The 23,905-nt window shown below is 48.6% G+C and overlaps 2 protein-coding genes and 1 long non-coding RNA gene across 5 annotated transcripts in view; 1 reads left to right on the forward strand and 2 right to left on the reverse strand.

The window, feature by feature from the left end:
• Nucleotides 1-3,624: 3,624 nt before the first annotated feature.
• On the reverse strand, nt 3,625-15,646 carry Neil2 (nei like DNA glycosylase 2). 2 transcript variants are annotated; one of them, XM_055609826.1, is made up of 5 exons: nt 15,580-15,646; nt 13,249-13,447; nt 9,502-9,842; nt 7,126-7,322; nt 3,625-4,693 (listed from the first exon to the last, which is right to left on the reverse strand). In XM_055609826.1, exons 2-5 carry the CDS (start codon nt 13,384-13,386, stop codon nt 4,380-4,382), a joined length of 990 nt encoding a protein of 329 aa, XP_055465801.1. In that variant the 5' UTR covers nt 13,387-13,447; nt 15,580-15,646; the 3' UTR covers nt 3,625-4,379. The 2 variants fall into 2 exon arrangements, with proteins under 2 accessions (XP_055465801.1, XP_055465802.1); XM_055609827.1 differs by lacking the exon at nt 15,580-15,646 and adding an exon at nt 14,467-14,482.
• LOC129678865 (uncharacterized) lies at nt 5,075-8,447 on the forward strand. Its single transcript, XR_008720455.1, has 2 exons — nt 5,075-5,176; nt 8,270-8,447. It is a non-coding gene; the product is annotated as an uncharacterized LOC129678865 (long non-coding RNA).
• A 4,621-nt stretch (nt 15,647-20,267) lies between the features above and the next one.
• The window catches only part of Gata4 (GATA binding protein 4), a 37,341-nt gene continuing 33,703 nt past the window's right edge, over nt 20,268-23,905 (reverse strand). For both annotated transcript variants that reach the window (XM_055609660.1, XM_055609659.1), the window contains exons 5-6: nt 22,857-23,023; nt 20,268-21,912 (exon numbers count right to left, since the gene is read on the reverse strand). In XM_055609660.1, coding sequence (XP_055465635.1) covers nt 21,730-21,912; nt 22,857-23,023 — 350 coding nt within the window. In that variant the 3' untranslated portion in view covers nt 20,268-21,729. The remainder of the gene's footprint in view (nt 21,913-22,856; nt 23,024-23,905) is intronic.

Below are 23,905 nucleotides of genomic sequence, written 5' to 3' on the forward strand. Positions count from 1 at the left end.
GCGCTCCTGGGAGAGGTTCGCTTGGTGCTGCGGACCACGCTCCCGGTCCGCATTTAACTCTCGAGACGCCGTAAGCGGTGTCAGACCGGGAGGGAGGCGGGGGCCGGGAACGGCGGCTCAGCCGCGGCAGGACACCGAAGGTCCGCATCCCTCGGGCGCTGCTCTACGTTCTGAGAAACAGAGGTTTATCGGAAGAAAGTAGGTTTCGTGATTAAAAAAAAAAAAAAAAAATTACGTTGCTAGTGGAATGACTTTTTAAAAGTTACTAGCATAAATGTTGCGCAAGTTTCCCTATGTGCATGTTTATATTTTGCTTATAATCCCCTTGAGCCCTCAGGTGACTCCCACTGTTGTCAATCCTTACTCTTTCAATTAGCCCCATTTCTACTCACAAATTTCTTACTACGTTTCGATGTGGGCGTTAAGTGTTGCTACACACATGCCATGTGTGGAGGTCATTTCTTTCCTTTCTCCATGCGAGTCCTGGGGATATAGAACTCGGGTCATCAGGTTTGGTGCTGCCTTTTTGTGACCTAATGAGGGGCAGATTTTATTAAGTGGTATGATTGCTAGTGAGTTGCCCATGCGTCTGTTAATACCGCTAATTAAACCTTGATCAAGAAGAAAAACATGTAGTTTCAAAGAGGAAGATCAAGGAGAGAGGTACAGAGACTAGGAGGGAGTGAATATGATCAATACATTATTTGCATGTATGCCATAATGAAAGCCATTATTATGTATGGTGACTATGTTAATAAAAGCACTTATTCTAAGGTATGTGCCTGTTCTGAATGCTTGTGTCCTTCCAAAATTCCTGTGTTGAAGCTTTAGTCTAAAATGGGGAATTTAAGAGACTGAGTTTGATAGGGATTGTATATATACAAAGCTATGAAGGCAGGTCTTAAGGTGATTCACACACAGACACACACAGTGAGGTCACTGTGCCATCTGTATTCCAGGAAGGGGGAACCCTCATCAGATAACCGAAGCTGCCTTGATCTTAGACAGCCATCTTACACATCTGTAGGAAGTGAAAGATTACCCACTCAGGCTTTGATTTTTTAAAATTTCTGTTCAGAACATCAGTTTATTAGAAACAGCTGGAAAGTCAGTCTGGTGCTTAAGGGCTTATCTGCCTGTGTCCTTAACGTTCTGGAGGGTGGCGGCACAGGCACCCAGATCAGCAGCAGCCAGAAGGCTTGATTCACTGGGTGTGGGGGGGCCGGCCACACCCACAGCCTCCCAGTGCACCCTAAGTGGCCTGGGAGGCCTGTTGATAAGGACAATCAAGTCTGGCAGAGAGTGATCAGCCACCGACGAGCAGGTGGATGATCTCAGAGGCATGCCTGCTGATGCACACTGTCATGGACTTCACATTGCTGGGACATACCATCATGAAGTCAGGGGGCTGCTCCACACGGGGTAAGATGTGAGCTCTGGAGAAGCACTGGGTGGCACTACAGCAGAGCATCCTACGCAAGGGCCAGCCAGGCTTCTTTGCCGTGATTCAATCCTGGGGTTTTGGAAACTGTCAGCTGCACATCACCAGTGCTCCAGGTCCCCAATAGCTTGATGTGAGGGGCCTCTCTTACCACCCTTTCGACTATTTCCCACGCACCTTGGGGCACATTGAGGGCATCTCTGGCACAGATGACAGAGCTGGGTTTTTTGTTTTTTGCTGTGACATATATGACAGTGGCTTTAAACCTTGTTTGCTTTTGTTTTCCCCTTTGAGGCAGTGTTTATGTTGGCTTAAAACACTGGATTGGATTGCCTCAGCCTCCTGAGTAGCTGGGATTACAGACATGTGCCACCACACTCAGTTAAACTGTGTCGTCTTAAATTCCATAGCCTCCCAAAACTTCACTTTACTCACACGTAAAGTAAGGACAGCCAGAACAAGTGGCCAGGACTGAGGAAATGGTTCACTGATCAAGAGTACACACTGTTCTAGAGGACCCACGTTTAGTTCCCAGCACCCAAGTTGGGAGGTTCACAACCCCTGTAACTCCAGCTTCTGGGGATCTGACCTCCTCAGACACCTGCACTGTTTGGATATAACTCCACACCACACTGATGTTCTTGATAAAAGGCATTGGGCTAAAATATAAAGTGTTTATAATTAGTCCTATAATAATTATGGCAAGTATTCTTTAACCCACTATCACAATAAGACACAGACACCTGTTAGATCTTATAATTGCCTTATTTACCTTGGGCTGGGAAGCTATTCCACCTATGCTGTCTCAATAACCCCATCTACCTCCCAGCCCCATCCACTGCCACCCGCCTGAACCATTCCCATCTGGGCTACCTTCCGTTCATAATCTTATAAATTGTTGCTTATCTGTCATCTGGGTCGGTTTCTCCATTCACGACATCCTTGGAGTTCTTTCCTCCAGGCCCACGTAATTTCTTCTCCATGCCAATCCATCCTAGCATCTTCCTTTCTCCTCTCTTCCTGTCTATCCTTTCCTTTGATTCTCCTGTCCCCAAAGCCTAGGAACCTTACCCATATCTACCCCATTCTGCCCTGCCCAGGTTTTAAGCCTTTTAACCAACCAGTCAGAAATAATGTCTTTGGCAGGTTTATACAAGGATAGGTGTTGGGGGGCAGCAACCAGATCTTGAGGGCCAGTAATTAGCATCAAAATAGAAGCATCAGACCAACCCCCAACACCACACCCACACATTATTCAAAATCAATGCTCCTTTTTAAAAAAAAAAAAATTTTTTTTTAAATGATTAAGCATCCAACTCCATGGGTTATTCTGTAGATTATGACCACGACGTAAGTGGTGAGTGTCTGTCTGGTGTGTGTGAACATTCGAGGCTGTACCAGTAGCTGGAGATGCAGCTTAGTGGTTAAGAGCATTTAATGTTCTTTCAGAGGACCCACATACATTTCCTAGGAGATTCCGACACTCCTGGCTTTGAAGGCCATGCACTCATGTCCACATGCTATATACAAATAATAGACATGCATACACACATACACACACACACATTAAATTTGAAAAAAATATTTTTAAAGTAGCCTGGAGAGATGGTTTAGGGTTTAAAAGCACTGGCTACTTTTCCAGAGGACCAGGGTTTGATTTCCAGTCAGTCCCAGGGGACAGCAATGCTACGTTCTGGCCTCTGCAGGCACTGCATGCACATGGTAGACAGGCATACATACAGGCCAAACACGCATCCACATTGTTAAAAAAAAAATCTTTTAAAAAGGCTGACTCCTCAAGGCAGGTGGCTCTTTGGTGTGGGATGGCCCCTCCATGCGGTGAGCACTCATGGCTGCGCACTTCATTGTGTCACACACTCGCCATTGACAACCTCCAAGGGATGAATTTCAGAGAGGGGAAGTTGACACTGTTTCAGTGTCTCTCAAAAATCACACCATCTGCCAGAGGAGCTCAGCAAAAGACAAGGTCCGTCCAGTTCTCCAAGGCAGAAGGGCAGGTTTGTACCTCCCTCCTGTCCTGCTCCTAAGTGGATTCATCAGGCCAACCCTGCCAGGCCACCTTCACCAGGGGTGAGAGCTGGGTATAACCTAGTGGCACAGCCCATGAAGCCCCGAGTTTCATCCCAGCATCATAAACAGCAAAAAAATCCATTTCTTCCTAATAAAGACAACAGAAAATATCACATCCTTTATTTTCAATTGCTAGCGCCCCAGTTCCATAAAGTTGTCGCTAACAACCCCACAGGTTGTTTCTCCACATCTCTGGACACATGAATTGTTCAAACATCAACAGTCAACAAATGCCCATCTTAACAACAGCTTTTCTCACAGTCCCTGGGCACAAGCCCCTGTGCACCCTGGAGTATTCAGCCTGACAAGCCACCAGGCAAAGCTTTCCATCAGTACCTTCCTGTAGCGTTGCCCTCATCCCTGACCCCTCCATGGGAAAGAAGAAAAAATGGAGACACGCAAAACCAACCAGTTCCCAAAACACAGCACAGAACGCCGAATCACAGTAGCCTGGGAGCATAGTATATCCCAAATGTTCACCCCTTCAGCTGCCCGACCCACAACTGTCCCATCTAGCTGTTCCCTAGCCCCAAGCTGCAACCCCCTTCCCCCACAAACACCCCATCACTCTTTTTTCAGACTCACTGCTTGCTGCTCCTGGCAGTTTTCCCCAGCCCCCTGTCAGGATTGTTGACAGCATGGTGGGATTACACAGATTACACAGAATTAACTAGAAAAGGAAAACACGGATCCCGATGAAAACTGTAATTGAGGGATAATGCTATGAGATGAACATCAACAAGTCTGACTCTCCTGAGCCTATCCTTGGCCTGTACTACAATCTGTGCCTACACCTGACTCTCTGGAGCTTCAAGGCTAACGAGTTCCATGGAGGAGACCGAGTATTTTAGGAGGACAGCAGATTCTGTGGCCCCTCAGATGACAGCTTTGGCTGGCACTGAGGGCACCACCAGGTAAGCCTCTGGAACCCACCCGGGGGCCCGAACATCTCTTTCATGACCTGGTGACCAGAAGGACACCGTTCTTTCTGGTAGATCTGTGTGTGCTGTTCCTTGCCTTGGAATTTGTCTCGAAGCCAATCTGTGCTGATCGTCACCACGTGATCCACGAGGGCCTCCAGAGAGGGAGGACTCAGGAGCGAACCGAGAGAGAGGGGATGGATCCCTGCTCTGTACAGGGCTTCGTTCTTTATAATGTTCCCTGAAAACAAAGAGAGATGTGAGGGCAGGGAAACACTCTGTCTATGTAGCCTCAAACTCGCTAAGTAGCCTAGGCTAAGTTCCTAATCCCCCTGCCTCCATCTGTTAAGTGTTGAGTTATACATATGTGCCACCACACAAGCTCACAGTCTGTCTTAAGTTATGATGAATGGAGTCTAGCATGCTTGGCCACTGGGCAATGACCTTGATAAGGAGAGCAGAGTAAGCTAGGAGACACATGGTGGCCACAGACCAGACAGCTGACTTTTCCCCCCAAGAGTTTCATAATCGCACTCCCGTTTGCACACAGGTTCTCAGCAAACTTGAGTGGCAGCCTACCTGGACTCATCTCAGCTGCGCCACTAGTCAGCAAGGTGCCCTTTGCTTTAGTTTCCTCATCTGAATAGAACGGAAAGCTAACCTGTGATCACCCCATGGAACAGCGGCGAGGACAGCCACTGTGTACCTGAGTCCCTGGAGTCAGGTGAGTCAGGCCAGCTGTCACCGCTGTCACGGTGCAGTCAGCTCTCTCCACAAATCCAAAAGCCATTTCTGGAAGCTTTGTTGCTCCTCAGGCATAGAAACAGACCCCACAGGCTCTCCCAAGAAAGCACGAGGCTTTCTCACCTTCCTAGGGTGACTGTACCCATGGCAGGCAAAGTCACATTTGGTGTAAGGACGCAGCTTTGCCAATACCAACAGCTTTACCAGACAGTTGTGGGGGCACCTACTGCTCTCCTGTGGGTAGTAAGAAAGCCATTCCCCAGGTACTAAGAACTACCCACGCCTGGTCTCAACTGGAAATGCTCACAGTTTCACTATTCAGTTCTCTAGAGCAGAAAGCTGCTTCTTTCTTGCAGAGGAATTTTAATCCAGCAACATGGCTGCTCTGGCAAAGGATCACATCCAAAGACCTAGGTCTGTGTGATCCAGCTGGAATACAGAAATACCCTTAGTATACACCTTTAATCCTTGGTGGAATACCCACCTTTAGTCCCACACAATGATGTCTAATTGAGGGACCGACAAAGTGATGAATCAGAAAAAGATTTTACAGAATGAGTCATCCATAGGTTATGTCCAGCTCTTACAAGAACAGACAAAAAAGAGAAGCTACTTAAGAGCTGGCAGAGAGGGTAGAGAGGAATAGAGTATAGTACAGGAATACAGTGAAGTTTGTGCAGTCAGTACAATACAGTTCGGTGCAGTTTGCCTGAGTTCAAGACAGGCAGTTCAGTGCACTTCAGTTCACAAACGTTAGAGGCAGTTTTTCCAAGCAGAGCAATTCAGGGAGAAGCCAAGAGAAGTCAGTCAGCTTGAAGAGGGCTTTTGAGCCAGAAGAGGTAAGTTAATCCAGCCAGCCAGAGTTCAGAAAGAACTGTAAAGGGTAATCTTATTCAGCACTAAAAGGCTGGTAACATTCTAGGCCTAGGTTAAGCCTAGGCCTAGGGATATTTTGATAGAAATGCTCTTGGCTCAGCCCAAGTCATGTATTAGTAAAGCTTGCTTATAGCTCTCATCTCATCCCATCATCAAAGGAAATAAAAACATTTATTCTCTTGGCTTCTAAGAGCCTCTGCTTTGTCAGCGGGAAGCTCCATTGCCAAGAGCAGTACCTATTGGTAGGAACACTCCTTCCTCTCTTCCAATGGCCTGCAGGACAACCATTCCCAACATGCCTTGACCCAGAACCTTCTATATGCTCCGTAGGCCTCCAGGCTTTAGAGGAGGCCAGGTGCCCAACATGATCCCCCTGCTAGGAGGCCACACTAAAATGCCATCAGGAGGCTCACAACTGGAAGTTGCATCATGTCGGGGCAAGGTCCAAGAATGGGGTCATGTGAGAAGAATTCTGAGCGCTTGGGAAAAAAACAGGAAACAGGACAAGAGTCGTGTGACCTCCGTTCCTTCAAAACACGGGATGGTTCTTGGAATGTGTTTTCATACTCCTCCCAGGTGCAGGGGATAGGAGTGAATTTACTTCATTGTTCATTACAGCTGGTTATCGTTATTTGTCTATATTCCTCTTCAGGAAAACACGTTTTTGCCATGTGTGGCTTGTCCCTGTGATTGTATACAGATTGAACTCGTGAGAACTTTACTCATGTAACCATCCTCTTAGCCCTCAGAGGATAAGTTGTCTGATGCTCTGAATGAAGTTGGCCATTGCATGGGACTTTAGTCCACCTCATTTATCGGCTCCATTTTCCCAGGTCCTACCACCTTTAGAGGGATAAACACTATCATGATTCGAGTGCTATGCCAGAGAGAGAAGCGAGGACCTGACTAGTTCAACCTCTGAGACTAAAATCAAGACATAAAAAACCAAGAGTGTTGGCCCAACCGGGAGTCCCCAAGTCTTGAGTGCCCTACAGATGAGTGACTTCTGTCAATCAGCTCTGTGGGGCTCCTCCCCCCTCACACAGGTCATACCTAACCCTGAGAAGTATCTTTGGTCCAATAGTGTGCAGCACACAGGCTGAGCCTGGCTTAGAGCTTCCAACGCTTGTCCTCGATGGAACTGTTCAGACAAGATGTCACAGGTGGGATCAACCACAGGGGGAGGGCTCCAGGACATCTGGCAACTATAAAATGCCAGGAAGCCACCGCCACCAAAGTGGAGTACCAGCCTGAGAAGACAGAAGAAATCATACATACCCTCGTCCTCACATACAATAAGCTCACACATTACAACAACTACGGTCCGGTCAGTTCACACATACATAAGCAGACCCCTGCAGAGCCAGTTCACACATATATACAATTACAATGTAATCGATCACACATATATCACCATATAGTTACCGCTGTATAATCATGTCACGTGTGTATACAGTGATCACTACGTAGGTTGGATTTACACACAGATCGCACATAACACAGAATTCCTACTCTACAGTCAGTTCATCTGCATATTAAGTTTCTGTACTCATCTGGATCAAACCAGGAAGTTAAGCTCCCATGATCAGAATCATAAACACCTCAGGGCCAAAAGGCATGAAATAAAACATGCATATATGCTGTCTTCTAATTACATTATAGCAATACATGCTGACAGACAGAAAGCTGCAAGTCTGAGTCCGGGAGGTTAGTGGGAACCTGGAGGGGTGGGGGCAGGCTCGTTAGGGAGAAGATGAGAAATGGTGGCAAAGATGGAATCCCTTCCAGTTTCAGGCCAGATTAACCAGGAGGACACTCCTACACAGATGTGCCCCTGGCCTCTTGGATGTCCTGCGAAGAAAGGACATCTCACACACCTTTTCTGTTATTTTAAAGGAATACCGGGATACTTCGTAGGGACAGCTAGTCTGTCTAGAGCTGCCTCTCCACTGGAAGCAGCAGAGCCTGAATCCACATCTGACCTCGTCAGTGTTCTGACAGGCAAGAAGGGCAGAGGCAACTTCAGGAAGCTAGGGTCTGCGCACTGTGGTACACACCTGCAATCCCAGCACTCAGAGAGTCTGAGACAGGAGGATTATGAATTTGAGACTAGCCTAGGCTATACAAGAAGACCCTTGTCATAGAATAACCCAGGAAATATTTCTTATTTTCTTTCCTTTTTGTTTTTAATCGCCAGAGTTGGCAAGATGGATCAGAGGGTAAAGGTGTTTGCTGTCAACTCTGATGACTTGAGTTTGATCTCCAGGGCCCACAGAACCAACTGCTGCAAGTTGTCCTCTGATCTCAACATATGTGCCATGGCATATGCACACACGTGCATACACAACAAATGAATGAATAAATGAATGAATGAATGTAATAAAATTATTCTTTCAATGCACAGTACCACAAAATAACCCACCAAACTTACAAAATAGAACAGTGACTCAACAGAAGGGGAATCCTTTGCTAAAAGGTAAAGTCAGACATGACCACTGACTACCTAAAACTTAAAAACTCCCAAGTGCCTGGAAAGAATCCTGACAACACGGGTTACCAGGCTTAGTACCCCAAAGCTTTAAAAAAGTGCAGCATGAGGCTGTTGAGAATCCTCGCAGGCTTAACCTGAATTTGATCTCCACAACTCCCAGTAAGGGGAGAGATTCAACTTCCAGAAGTTGCCCTCTGACCTCCCCATGCACACTGAGGTGCACACACTCATGCAATAATAATGAAATAGAAAACTGTCATTGCTAGCATGGACACAAATAGCCCGATGCTGCCAGTAAGAAGACAGCCATAAGAATGTTCATTCCTGGAGACTCCCTGGGATCCCAGAGTGGACCTGATCAGAGTACATCCTGGTCAGGATTTAATTAAAGCTTGCTTCAAATTTGGAAAAAGAAAGAGAGAGAGAGAAAAAAAAAGAGAGAGAGAGAGAAAGAAAAGAAGGAAGGAAGGAAGGAAGGAGGGAAATACAGACAGAAAGAATGAAAGAAACAAACAAACAGAAAAAGAAAGAAAGTTCATTCCCTTTCAGAAGCAATTGGGAGTTGCCGCCACGGAAATAACCCTACCTGTAAGCAGAGCTTATGTTCTCAATGTTCACAAATTAAATAAGTGGGAAATATATAACCGGGAAATAAATAACCGTGCCCCTAAATTCACACTTGAGACAGTTCATTCTCAAGTACCATGTTGGCTGGGAACCCCATCCTGTTCTCTCAGTGATCTGAGCAGTTATAATCATCCCGGGTGCAGACCACGGCCCAGTTCTTATGGGGGAATATGCACCCTTTCTGCCTCCTGGGGAGCAAACTCTGGACATCCCCAAGTTCGTCCCATCAGCCAATGCCATGCTTTGTCAAAGAGGGAACCACGTGAATACTGTCGACCCTACTAGGACCCCTGCACACATCACACCATTACCTGGGCACCGGGTCTCTCCAGTCACCTCTTTTGTTAGCTTTCTTTGCTCTGGAGAAGTCATTCACCCAGACACTGCCAAACAAGCCAAACCTGACTTCCAGCCACCTCTGGGCACCTGCTAAAGGGTTCTGTCCCCCAAGACCAGAGGAACTATCGGACCCACTGGGAATAGGCTCCCCAGATCCAGAGGGGCCTACAGAGCTTTCTTGAGCACTGGGCCCCAAAGCCAGCTCTGGGTCCATGGCTTGTTCCTGCCACACTCCTTGTACAGGCTGTGGGCCGCTGAGTGGCTCCATCTCTTCATCCGGATCAAACCGAAGGAATAACTTTTTTCCATGAACCTAGCCAAAAAAAAAAAAAAAAGGATTAAGCCTTAGAGAGCCCCACAGGGGGTCAAAGCTTCACAAACAGCTAGCTGCTCACAGTCTGGTTCCCTCCCCTCACCCAGAGCTTCCCCAGAACAGAGGATCTCTCTCTTTTGCTCTTTTGCCCCAGAGGGGTGAGCAGCAAGTGCATGGCTTTCCAAACCCCTGAAAGCACCTGGAGGAGTTGGATTCTCGATGGGACAGGTCTGTGCCAGACAGCAAAGCTACCCAGAACCAACAAGGAGGGAGTTCCCAAAGATTTCAGGAACTCGGTAAAAGATTAAACCAATGGTCATTCTTTTAGTTACTTCATGACCCTTTAGATACTTGTTTCTAGGCTGCAGTGAATCAGCGTGTGCATGCTCAGCCTGAGCACAGCTAGAGAAAGAACGTCATAAAACCCAGAGGCATCCTGTAACCCAGCAACTTGAACCTGGAAAAGGTTAACAACCACAAGAGAACTCATATACAAAAGACTCAACAACAATCTGATGAGCGTGGTGGCTCACGGCTGAAATCTCAACACTAAGAAGGCTGAGGCAAGAGGATTGCGAGCTCACTGAGATGGCTCAGTGGGTAAACTCAAAGCCACTACCTCCAGCAGATGGGATACGGTATCCATCTGTGATGTGGGTGGGTAGCAGGTACAGGATGGTGGCACATATGATACAGCAGAGACACAGGGACCTGCCCTGAAACCCCACTTTGACTGTAGACAAGCCTGAGGGTTAGAGGAAGCTCCTCTGGGGGGAGCCGGAAGGGTGTGAGATTACAGCAATTTGAGCCTATGATCCCAGCACTGGGAGGTGGAGACTGGAGAACCCCTGGAGCTCCCTGGTCAGCTAGTTCAGCCAAGTGGTGAGTGTTACATTCAGTGAGGCATGCTGTTTAGGAAGATAAGGCAAGAGCCCTTGAGGAAGACAGCCAACATCAACCGACAACCTTCATACACACAGGCCTACTCATGCATGCATCCTGGCACACCTCTGTCTTCTGTCACAAACTGTCTTCTCCCCAAGTCCCACCTCCTCCAGGCCAGAAGGACGCCTTCATATCAAAGCTACTACTGGGCCTTAATTACAGCTATGATTTGCCTTCCTGGGCAGTTCTCTCATGAAAATACAGGTCCTTCCTCCGCATCCAAATCTCTGTTTCTCAGGAGAAAAGACCCCTGGAAGCACCATCGTGTAATCCCAGGTTCAGGCCTCTCAGGGCTCCCACAGCATGGATGTCTCCTTTGTTTCCTGAGAAACAGGATCCATTGCACCTCCCACTCCCCTGCCACACATTTGTTCCCAAATCTCTTCAGTGATATAGAAGTGCCAGCGCTGTGCCAGCAAGAAAGTGCTGAGAGACCAAAGCTATGGAACCCAAACCATCCAGTCTCTACAAAGACGCTGCGGGCCTAAAGTTTGGAAGATCTAAACTTCGGACTAAAGTTTGGACTCCTACACTTAGATGATTCAGAGCCTCGGTTTCAAAAGATGAACTATAGGTGAAGGGCTATGAGACATCTTCCCCTCAAAGAACGGTTCTGTAGATTAGGGGGACTGTGTGTGTGCACGTGCGCAGGTGTAGATGGAAGAAAAGAACTAGCAATTTATCAGGCATACAGCATGCTTTGTCAGGCATAAGTCTGCTCCTACGAGAACTTTAACAAATAAGCGTGTCTCAGCCGGTGTTCTGTTGCTGTGAAGAGACACCATGACCAAGAGAACTCTTAGGAAAGGAAACATGTAACTGGGGTCTTGCTGACAGTTTCAGAGGGTGAGTCCACAACCATCATGGCAGGAAACAGGCACCGTGCTAGAGCAGTGACAGACAGCTTTACATCCTGACTCATAAGCAGCAGGCAGGGGGGAGGGCAGAGACAGAGATAGAGAGATGGGTGGGCTTTGGGAACCTCAAAGCCCACTCCCAGTGGACCAACAAGACCACATCTTCTCCAACAAGGCCACAATTCCTAATCCTCCCCAACAGTTGTATTCTCTGATGACCAAGCATAAGCCTTTGGGAATCATTCTCACTCGAACTACCAAAAGTGTTTTATCCCCCATCTACAGTAGATAGTAGAGAAGATAGTAGAGCTAAGAAATTGAGAACCTGCTGTGGCTTGCCTTTGCTACTTTGTAGGTTCTTCTTTTTTCCACCCTTTATCTTCCCAGTTTCACCACCTATCACTAGATAAGAGAGAAAGAAGGATAGAGGAAAGAGAGACAGAGATCCTGGAATCTAACTTTTTTCTTATTTGAAAAGCATGACTATCTTCAAACCAAAACCAATGCCCCAGAACTACCAACCAACTACCAACCATGCTTCTCATGGCAGCTAACATTTCTATACCCTCTGAAAAACCCCTAGAATTACAAACATCACACAATCACAGAAACTATCTGCAGCTGGCAAAACCACACCTCTGCTAGAGCACAAGGCAAATCATAGTCAGCTGCTGAGGACAGTCTGCAGCAGCTCCATATCCTCACACCTGGGATTAAAACGAACACGTATTCTTACAGTATTTTTGTGTTTTTAAAAGAAATCAAAATTCCAGAATTGACACTACAATTTGCTTCAGATCACAAAGCTAAGCAGCAGCAGATCCCAAATGTTAACATACAAAATTTACCCCACACTTCCTACATGCAAATACTCATAGCTAAGCAAAAAGAGGAATGACCAGGATACAGCCTCACCCTGTTTCTGTCTCCCCACTCAACAGGAAGGACAGACTTGACAGTAAGGATGGAACAGGAGGAAAAAGAAGATATCCCAGAAGTCCAGAGGAGTCATCTCTCAGCCAGTGTATGGCAGGCAGGAAAGGGTGACTAAGGGGATCTTATACCACAGTAAACTGAAGAGGCAGGAGTAGAAACAGAATTGAGAGAAAAAAAGAAACATGTGCCCAAGTAGGGCAAACATCCACACTGACGGCAAGAACTAACGGGGCTGCAGGCAGCTAGTCTGAGCAAAGGACTAGAAGGTGGGTGCAAAGGCTGGAGGAACAGGGAGGGGTCAGTCCACAGGGCGTCCCGGAATGCCTTGAAGGAATTCTGACTCCCGCTCAGGATGATAAGGCGCAAATCCAGATCTTCAACAGTGCTCATTCCTTATCTCACAGCTGGTCAATGGGGACCAGCGGCACCAAACAGAAATTCACGTAAGACAATGAGATGGGCTCTCCAGATTAGTCCTGTTTGTATGTTCTTCACCGTGCCCTGTCCACGGTGACAGGAAACAGCACACTGAGAGCAGGGTCATATACTGTCCTAGCACAGCTGTGCACTGCTTACAGAAAGGATGTCTATCCCAAAACACCCTTTGTAAATGTGTCCAGGGGAGGTGGCCAGCACACCTGAGTGGGACCTGGGGAAGCGATACTCACCTGGGTATCCTGGAGCCACAGAGACTGAAAGACGGCAGGGCATAGCTTCTTACTGCTGCCCCCTGTCTTGACCACCTTCTGGCCCACAAAAGGGGATACAAGATGGTGAAACTTCCTCACAGATGGCCCCTCCGGCATCTCTGCGGGCAGAAAGCTGTAGTTGCCTGCGACCACCGATAGTAACCGCCTGCACAAGGGTCTGGGAATTAAAAGAGACAGAGAACATGAAGAAGTGACACCATGACAGTGCTCTGATCAAGGTGCCATCTTTACTACAGAGTAAACCAATTATATAGGTAAACCACAAGGGTCTTTCCAAGTAAACATATCCAAGCAAAACAGGAGGCTTAACCAGGCAAAACAGGAGGCTTAATCAAGCAAAACAGGAAGCTTAACTAAGTAAAACAGGAGGTGTCTGCTGAAACAACAAGAATAGCTCGCCAGCATGACTTGCACGCACGTGACCATCTCAGGTCCAATGGAATGGCTACCTCAGAAAGCAGCAAAGAAGACCGTTGACTTAGCCAGGTCCTCTCCAGCATGTCTGATGGTGTGGCACCTCGAGGAGCCAGCTTGGGTCACCCATTTAAGAGTATAGATGCCAAAACTGGAAGCTGACTGAGGTGAGGGGTGGGGAAGTCAGATCTCAGAGAAGACTGAGCTGGGTATGTTAACATAGGGTGCTGGGTGCCATGTCGCAGGCACTGTCTACTTTAATGGCACTGCCACTAAAGAAACCTCTCCTTTGTTTCATTTCTTGAGACAGAGTCTTGCTATGTAGCTCTAGGTTAGCTGGTCCTATAATGCTAGTTGTCCTCAAACTTTCATTCCAACCCTCTGCTGACTTATCCATACATGGATCTGGCTCTCTCAGGACCACCTCAGGTAAAGATGATATACACCAGTTGTGAGGCCTCTAAAAATGGTTCTCTATCTGTGCCCGAAGTGCCCGCAGAGCTCACAATGGTGACAAGCAGACACCACCCAGGCAGGGCGGCTGCTAAACTGCTTAACTCCTGATTAATGCCTGACTCAACAGTAAAGGCAGGGCAGGGCTGCCTGTCACTCCTTCCCTCCCTGTCCTCAACCATTCAAAGGCACCAAGGGGCATCAGAATGAGATAGCCTGGGCTGTCTGCATCCTGACTCACTGAGCAGTCATCTCCCCCCCCCCACACACACACCTGTATCCCCAACTCAAAGCTGTACCTAACCTTACCTGTCACTCACCAGTACTGAGCTCATGAATTATGGTGAAAATTAAAGGCACACAGCAGGTAGTTATGATTTCAGTGTTGTTAAAAAGCCAGGATGGTGGTTATTGTTGGTTGTTGTTAAGTCTCACTCTGTAGTCCAGGCTGGTCCTTGAACTCTGAACGATTCTCCTGCCCAAGTCTCCCAAGTGTGGGCTACACACAGCTCCCTACTAAGACACCTAAAATGTGTATCTTAATCGAAGAATTGGGATGCCCTAGACATCCCACGAATTCTTATGGCTTCATAAGCAATACAGTCAATAACACTATTTTTCTTGTCTGTCTTGAGACCGGTTTGCCTATATTCCGGATGCCAAGCTGGCCTGTAGCCCGCTGTGTATGTGTGGCCTCCACCTCCAGAGTACTGTCGTTACAGGACTGCGTCACCACCTCTGGTTTATGCGCACACCCAGGGCGTCGGGCAAGATAGGCCATCCCTCTCAACCAACTGTGCCAAGGCTTCAGTGTGTTTACGTAAATGTGTACATGTTTGGATTCCCACCCACAATCATGGAAATGTGGTAACAGTTCACCTACACCTTCAGGGAAAGCTACTGGCCTCGAAGGCAGCTTGGCAGGCACCGAGGGCCTAACCACCTCTAAGTTCAGAGTCCTCCTGGCCTCCGTCTGAAAAGCCTGCTCATGCAATGCACCGTAATCTTCAATCTGGATGGCTGGTCTTGGGTGGCGCAAGCACCAAGCACTCTGGGAGTTCTAGGCAAGCCTGGTCAACAGGGCCAGCCCTGACTACATAGAGACGCTGTTTCAAAACAAACAACTCTGCCCATGAGCATGCTGATGGACAGGGAAGGGATAAGATAAAGTGAGGTGGCCAGGCTGCGCAGGACGTGGTCCCTGTTTTCCAGGGGCCAGGGAAAAGTCATGGGCGACAGAGTTTCTCAGCTCTACGGTGGGATGGAAGGGGGAGCGAACACGTGAGGGTCACGAGTGCTCAGCTAAGCGGAAGGCAACGTGATCAACAAAAACAAACTACCCGGAAGAGACGCTGCTTAATTTTTCTGTAACTGACTTTTCACCAAAGATTAAAAAGAAAAAAACGTGTTGACAACGTGCACCTGTGTGGCCCGGTAGGGTGGGGAGGAGGAGGACGACGAGGACCTAGGCAGGCCCCGCGGAGCTGTACTCTCAGCAGCCGCAGGCGGGAGCGCAGTACGCCCGCCCGTTTCTTCCAGACCAGGGCGGGAAGACAGCCGCAGCCTGCGTGAGGGCTGGAGGCGGTGTGGCTCAGGGCCAAAGGGCTCCTCCCCCAGGGTAGGCGGGCAGCTACTTCCGGGACTCAGGGGCTCCTCCCCGGGACAGAGCTCATCCTAGAGGTGGGGAGGGAGCCGTGGGTTCTACTCCCGGCTGCCGCCGATACGGAGGCACTACAAGCGTTTCCCTGGGGTTGCTGGAGGTGGGGTGCACCCCGAGATGGGGAGCTGCAGCTTCTCTCCTGGAGGCGCTGGAGGTGGGATGGGGCTGTGAGCTCCTGTAGTTGGGTCTCCTCGCATGGGTTGGAGGGATACTGCGTTGTTGTCCCCGCAGTGATCACTTGGGGCGCAGCTCTCTCTCTGGGCCGAGGTGCAAGCTCTTCCCCCTCCCTTGAAGCATTCTGGGAGCATCTTCGCCTAACCCCCCGCCCCCCCCCCCCCCCCCATTCCCTCCTCCTTATCCCTACAGGCTTGCCAATAAGGGTCTAGGAAAGAGTGGACCGGTACCAAGAAAAGGCAAGCACTCAGAATCCAATGGTCTTGAATGGCTCAAACCAAGATATTTCAGTTCCTCCACACTTCACGAAGGTGTTTGTTTGGGTTTAGGTTTTTTGAGACAAAGCCTCACAGTATAATGTCGGCTGGCTTGGATCTCACTGTAACCCTAGCTAGCCTTGGACTCCTGGGTGATCCTCCAGTCTTTGTCGCTCAGGTACTAGGATTTTAAACACAGCCAGCGCTGTAATGCTTTTAAAGAGTGAGCTTTACTTTTTTACTTTATATTATTTTAATAATGTTTGAATTTTTACTATAGGCATTTTTTTTTTATTGTGTATTGAAGTTTTTACTTGGAAAATTAAAGATGATAGGTTATTCAAAGATAGTTAGGACTCCAAGAAGGGTTGGAGCCAGTCAAGGGACTTTTGGTGAACTCTGAACAGGCCCAGCTAGAGTGTCAGTCCCTGGATCTGGCACCTGAGGGCTGGAGGAGGACTCGGCCAGCACAGGGAGACAGCCAGCCTTCCCCGGAAGTAAGGCGGGGAGGCCTCTAGTATCTGAGGTGCAAAGGTCCCCTGGAGGTAGAGGGTGAGCTTCAAGGTACAACATTTGCAGAAGGGGGTCCTTCCTGCTTTATGTATGAGGACTGCAGTGGGCTTTCTGCATTTGGTGTCTTCAGAGGAGCACATCTTGTACAGGAGACAGGGCACACCGATGGCAGCTTTCAGAAGGACACACACACACACACACACACACACACACACACCCCTATTATAGACTGGCTGGGCTGGGCCAAAGCCAATATAGCCTAAATCCTTGCCTTCTCAGAGCTGTGCACCTAAGAGATCTCTCCTGAGACCAAGCGGCTCAGAATTCTACGGCTGAGGGAAAGAATGGCTCCTAGTTGCTGTTGTCACTTCTAATCGCCGTTACAGTTTACGGAGCACACTCCTAGAGAAGCAGAATTCTGGAATCAAACAGAACAGATTTTACATCTTGGTTCTCTCGTAGTTCTGTGAATTTCGACAAGTGACTTGAAATCCTTTTCTTTGTGTGCAAAACTTGTTTAAAAAGATGTTCTAGCTTGGGTTGGTGGTGCATGCCTGTAATCCTAGCACTCAGGGAGGCAGGGGCAGGAGGAGCTCTGTGAGTTTGAGGCCAGCCTGGTCTACCAAGCGAGTCCAGGACAGCCAAGGCTACACAGAGAAATCTTGTCTCTAAAAAGCCAAAAGAAAGAAAAAAAAGAAAGAAAGGAAGGAACGAAGAAAGACAGAAAGATGTACAAATGTTCTCCTAAGCCATGCAAAAGCTGTCAGTGTCTGGCAGGCAGTAGGGCTCAATAAACAGCAATGCTTTTGAGTAGGGGAATTTGGTTGAGGCTGATAAAAGGCTTGAAAACCTTGCTAGAATGGAGGTGGAAAGGGGAAGAGTGTGCCTGAGCCCCCACGTGGTGAATGCATGAACTGCAAGCACAGTGCTTGCAGGCGCTCTAGTCCTAGGGAGAGAGGCGGGGGAGGAGGTGAGGTAAATGAGATCTTCCTGCCGTCAGCTCTGTGGCCTTAAGGAAGTTCTGCTGGTGGCATCACTAGAGGATATGGACCTTCAGATGATCTCTGATACCGCTATGATCAGAGATTCCTCTTTCATAGCTAGGTTATCTTCATGCAACTCTCCCAGGCCAGCTATGGGAAACCTTTGAGACATTCTTAGCAATTGAGCCCCTGTAGCCCCACTAAACTCTCGGAGAGTCTAATCTTGTACCTCCAAGAAGGAATGGAGGGGTTGGTATAAATTATCTTTCAACCCTAATTAAGCTAAATAAGGCCCCATTTGTCCCACCAAGCGCTAGCGTACCCTGAAACAGACTTGACTGGGTTACTGTGACAGATAGCCTTGCAACCCTAGACTATACCAGAGATTCAGAGCAGTAAAATTCTTCTTATTTTGTTTGAGGCAGGGTCTCATGTAGCCCAGGCTGGCCTTGATCCTCCTGCCTTCTACCTCATGACTGCATAAACCACCACCTTTGGCTTATACAGCCCTGAGGATCAAACCCAGGGTTTCACGTATAAGTAAGTATAAGTAAGCAATTTACCAATTGAGGCAAATCCAGCCCAAAGCTTTCTCTTTCAAGTTAATTCTCTCAGGTGTTTTGTTATGGCAAGGGAAAGCCGACAGAATCAGCATGCCAAGCTTTGGGGTCAGGTCTTCCTCATGGTTATCCTCCAGCCCCATCTGCTGCTTATTCAGTAGTGAGAGACTTGTGGCCATTACTGTCTATTCAGCCAAACACAATCACAACTAAGCTGTCTCCTGCCCAGAAGCCAGGGCCAGCACACATCCTACTGCAGATCAGCTTCACCTGGCTTCCAGAAGGTTTGGTCAGAAGGTAGCATGACCACAAGGCAATGTGATTTTTAAAAATTTATTTATTTTTATTTTATGTCCGCTGGTGCTTTGCCTGCATGTATGTCTGTATAAGGGTATCACACATTGGAGTTACAGATCGTTGAGAGCTGCCATTCGGTGCTGAGAATTGAACCTGGCTCCCTCTGGAAGAGCAGTCAGTGCTCTTAACTGCTGAGCCATTCCTCCAGCCCTGCAATGTGATTTCTTATGAAGACTTGACCCTTGAGAAAGTGATTTATTCCAATGACATCATTTTGCATCGCCCCTCACTTCCTCCTCATCCCAACCATGTCCCAACAATTTGGAAATGTATCTTTGTTGTTGATGGAGATGATTGAGACAGTGTTCATTTCCAGGCCTATCTGCATCTTTTATAGTCTCTTGGGTACAGCAACTCAGGCTTCCTTAAGGATTGATTGGTTGGGGGAAGCAACCAGTCTGATGATCAAGGAGGCTGAGTCAAATTAGTTGGAGAAAGGAACCAGTTATGATTGTATACAGAAAGGCATCTGCTGACAGTATGTAGAATTGTGTTCTGAAATCCATTTCTAAAGAGAAGTGATGTAAATATTTTAAGCAAAACAAACAAACACACAAACAAACCCTAACCCCAAACCACGAACTTCCTCTGGCCAGCAGTTTGGAATCTCTCTTCTTACTAGGACTCACCTTACCTGAGTGACAGTAGTCCTCAGCTTAATGGGTTTGGTTGTTATTCCTTTAAGAGTTGGAAATTTTTTCTTGGGCCAGTAAGATGGGTCATTTAAGCAGAGCACTTGCCACCAACCCTGAAGACCTGAGTCTGATCCGTGGAACTTAGGTAAAGGTGGAAAAGAGAGAACAGACTCCTAAAAGCTGTTCCTGACCTCCACTGGGGTGCTGTGGCATGTGTACCCATTCACACTATTAAATCATTCTGAAAACTTTTAAGAAGATTTTCTGGTTTTAAATAGAATGGTGTGTGTGTGTGTGTGTGTGTGTGTGTGTGTGTGTGTGTGTGTTATTACTACTAGAAAGTAATCCGGATGCCATGATCTCTGAGGCCTTCCATGCTTGTTAGATTTTGCACAAGCCAAGTGGAAGGTAGATGTCTCTGAAGGTGAGTGATAGTGCAAACCCAGCCACTGCCACAGGAACCAAGTGAGACACGGCCTTAGGATCAGTGATTGCTCCTCATTCCTCATGCTTATAAGGTGAAGTGAATAGGCCATCCTGGTGCCCGAGAAGGTGAGGCCAAAGTAGATAAAGGAGACAAGGCTTTGTCACACGGGGATAAGTATTTGTCCCTCGGGGGCCACCCTTCAGGATGTGTTCTAAACCAGGAGACAGGAGAGACTGAGGACCATCTAGTTAAATGGAGCCACAAGTACCCAGGCAGATGCTCTAAAAATGTCCCCACTCACAGGGTGACTTCTATGTGAGAAGGTGGGGACAGAGGAGCTTCAGCTAAGGCTGTTCCTGTCTTCTCCAGGAAGATGAACCCTGTCCTGAGATCTTCCACTGCCATTCTCTCTGCAGCCTCTGCCACCAATTCTGAGGTGCCAACTGCCAAAACCATGAAGGGGAAACTCGGTAGAGGCAGCCTGTGTCATTTACTCCACTGAAAAGGGCAAGAACATCAGGCCTCCTAGAAAAGACTAATGAGGGAAAGAGGAATACAGATAAATTTATTAGTTAAATACTGATTTTACAGCCATTTCACCTTAAGACAATGTTAATGGGTTGTGGAGGAGGGGAAGCATGGGAAGGCGGCCTTGAGGGAGAAAACGTGTGTAAATGATGATTTCAACAGAATCTGGGTTCAAAGCTATTCTCTGCTACGGCCAGTAAGGTTTAGGGGTTAGGGCTAGGGGACTAGGGTACAATAGGGTAATGCCACAGTTGGCTACAGCTCTGTGGGTAATGAGGACAAGGAAGAATCTTTGAGTGCCCCAATAATGGGGGGTGTGGTGGGGAGAAGGCCAGTTCTAGGACAGCTACAAGCAATGGCAATCTCGTCAGGCCCGAAGCATCTTCCATCTGTCACCTTTGTCCTTTCACAAATTTCGTTTTTGTTGTTTGTGCTTGGAATTTATCTTGCAAACACTCTGTATTTCCTAGATGAAGAATCGGCGCTGGAGAAAGGCCCAGATCCAGGTAACTGTCTGACTTGAGAGGCCATGGCTTGGCAGGCTCAGAGCAAGCAAGCTGGAGTCCTACGAACACGACTGTGCTATAGACACAACTTCCAGAAAGACCCAAGGTGCAGATGAGCTCGGTCACCAAAGCTGCTTCCGGTAGCAGGTTTTGTTCCTCCTTGGAACCTCTGTGTGTGAAGGGGTTAAAAAGGATGCTAGGAGTAGCACCAAGTGGTATTAGCCTGCTACAGAACTGAGCTTGAGTTTCGCAGAGGGTAGGAGATGTTCAGGATGGAGAACAAGTGGTTTGATGTCCCTGGGAGAGGAAGGAGAGGCACCACTGCCGGGCTGCGATTTGATGAAGCTATCCTGTGTGGTGGGTGATGTGCTTTCTCCCCTCCTCCCCCTGCACCCCCGCTCCCATGCCTCCAGGAAGCACTCAGTAACATCTGCCTTGCACCCAGTACTTTTGGAGTCAGATCTGGTATGGGGCATGCAGGAACATGTCATGCCTCAAGGGGAGTGTTGGACAAGGGCAGGGCTGCCACGTCCAGTCCACAAGTAGACACCCTGCTCAGGCTGTAGACAGTGTCTGGAAGCCTGGGCCCCTACAGCCTCTCTAGGAACACAGAGAAAAAAACTGTCACCTAGAGCCACTGGGGTGGGGAGCTGGGATGAAGGAGATTATGTGTCTGTCTGGGACAGGCAGGTGGAGGATGAGAAGTCTCCTGCTACGCTGTACTGTACTGTTCTTGCAGCGAAGGCGGGCTTGTCTGTGGGAATGCAGGCTCTCTCCAGCGCTCATCCTGGGAAAGGGTTTGAAGGAGCCCAGCATCCGCATCCCTAAAACTGTCAACAACTTCAAGTTCTACCCAGTTGTTCTTCAGGGGTTCCCAGACGAAGGGGCTGGCCAGGATGCCTGGCCTCAGACTTTGTTGACCCCAGGTCCTAAGTCCAAGCAGGAATTTGAGAGGGAAGGGGTGGGTGCTGATTACGCAGTGATTATGTCCCCATGACTGTCAGCCAGGACCAGGCCGTTCCAAGAGTCCTGCTTGGAGCTGGCCTGCGACGTCTGAGTGACAGGAGATGCATAGCCTTGTGGGGAGAGCTTCAGAGCCGACAGCACTGGATGGATGGAGGGCCCGTGGCCAGACACAGTACTGACAGAGAACGTCTGGAAGGCAGAGAGCACAGTGAGCCAGTAGGATGCTGCTGGGGGCCCAAGGACCAGAGCTGGGGAGGGGACAAGAGATTAAGACTCTAGCTGCTTCCCTAGGCCCTAGGGTCCAGCTGCAGGGCTGCTGTGTGCTTCCTCAGTGGCTTCTGAGCACTGTAAGCAGAGCCACAACCCAGGAGCCTTGTGCTGCTGGGCTTTCTCAGAAGGCTCTGATGGCCACAGGAGGCACCCTTAACACTACTTCACATAGGGGTCTTCCGGGTCAGCTTGAGGGCATCCTCTCCATCCTGAACAGGTTCTGGCACTCTTGTTTCTGTGGAACCAGGTTGTGTCTGGTTCACTCTGATGGTAGAATGCCCAAACAGCCTCTTACAATTAGGGGTGATGGGGGCTGGAAAAAGGAACCTGTGTGTTCCTCATCCTTAGAGAGACAGAGGAACAGGGGTGCCATCATACCTGCAGGAGGGCATGGTCCCCTGGGCCATTCTGAGGCTCTCACAAAGCTGCAGCTCATGAAATCAGCTTCCTACCCGTGTCTCACCCACCCTGTCCTCCATGTTCCTCTGTGTGCCGTGCTAACAGGGTCCTTCTGCCTCCTCCTCTGAAAAGCTTTCAAGGACAAGCTCAAAGCTCTTCAAGTTCTAGGGTTCAAGTCTGCTTTCAACCCCAACATCAAGACTGACTATCTGCCACGTACACCTTAGGGGCAGTCCCTGGGTCCCTCTTTTTGTCCCCAAAGGCCACAGCACAGGGAAGTTGCTAAACGCCTGCTCTTCTTTGTGTCCAGGTCACTGCAGATGGGCAAGAGGTACCTAGGGCTTGGAGGCTAGGCTGTTCAGAACCCAGCAGCTCAGAACCAGGCTACAGCTCACCTTCCAGGCCTGGTCTGGCCACTGGGGTTCTAGAATCTACTTCCCTGTCAGCCCTGTCACTCCACCTACCTGGGACATGGAGCAGCTGTGTCCATAGTGAGATGACAGCCCAGGCTCTGTCTTGATGGGGCGCATCTCTTCGCTGCTGCTGCTGCTGCTGTTGTTGTTGCTGGTGGTGGCGGTGCTGGAGTTGCTGGAGGCACTGCTGGAGGGGGGGAGGCTCTCACCTGGAGGACCTGCAAAGAAGGCAGAGTCAGAAAACCCAGTCCAGCTGCAGGGAGGGAGGCCTTATGTACATTTGCTGGAGGAGAGGGAGGGAGGCGGGGATCCTTCTGGTGGAGAACAGCAGTTCTCAGAATTGGACAGAAGCATCAAAATTCCAAGGAGACTATTCTACCTTCCTAGAATGGTGCCTGCTGTAGCCCAGGCTAGCTTCAAACTTACTAGGTAAGGATGCCACTGGACTTTTGGTATTCCTGCCTCCACCTCCTGAGTGCTGGGATTACAGGCCTATGCTGCCACGCCCAGTTTATGGAGTGCTGGGGATTGAAGACAGGGCATCCTGTGTTCTAAGTAAGCGCTCTACCCACTGACAGCTCCGAGGGAACTTTTTCAAAAGTCTCGGTGATTCCCTTATGACCCTAGATCTATTAATAGACCATCCTGGAGACAATAATGTTTTGGGATTCTACACTTTTGCTATAGCTTTTAAATGCAAATACTATCTATTTCAAGATACTACCAGAGGGTTCTGGGACAGCAACTTATAATTAACTGTATTAATTTCTCTGTAACAAAGTGTTCCACTTGTACCACACTGCTTGGGGTAAGTGGAGATTACAAATGGCCTGTGCTGCTCCAGAATGGGTTCTGCTACAGAATTTACCTCCCTGGATTCTGACTTACAGGTTGAGGGCTACACCCCTGAACCTAATGCCTGTCCTACCTGTGCCTGTCACAGGGGAGGGAGGGGGAGGTTACCCAGGGGCTGGGCTCTGCTGCAGTCACAAGCAGGAACCCTGGGGAGTGACGGAAGGTTCTGGTAGGAAATACTTCTTCCAGAAGTCCCTGTTGAATTTAGGAAACTAGAATGCTTGCCATGCCTTTGGTGGTGAAAA

Source organism: Psammomys obesus, unplaced genomic scaffold, assembly GCF_907164565.1.
Source record: "Psammomys obesus unplaced genomic scaffold, mPsaObe1.curated_primary_1811, whole genome shotgun sequence".
NCBI classification, from domain to species: domain Eukaryota; kingdom Metazoa; phylum Chordata; class Mammalia; order Rodentia; family Muridae; genus Psammomys; species Psammomys obesus.

What these genes read in the sequence shown, in the direction of transcription:
- Neil2 (XM_055609826.1), bottom strand. Translation starts at nt 13,386, where the DNA reads ATGCCGGAGGGGCCATCTGTGAGGAAGTTTCACCATCTTGTATCCCCT. An exon ending in TGGAGAGACCCGGTGCCCAG is followed by an intron (nt 7,323 to 9,501) that starts GTAATGGTGTGA and finishes CTGTCTTCTCAG; the next exon opens with GCTGGTACTCCACTTTGGTG. An exon ending in AAGATACTTCTCAGGGTTAG is followed by an intron (nt 4,694 to 7,125) that starts GTATGACCTGTG and finishes CTTTGTTTTCAG; the next exon opens with GGAACATTATAAAGAACGAA.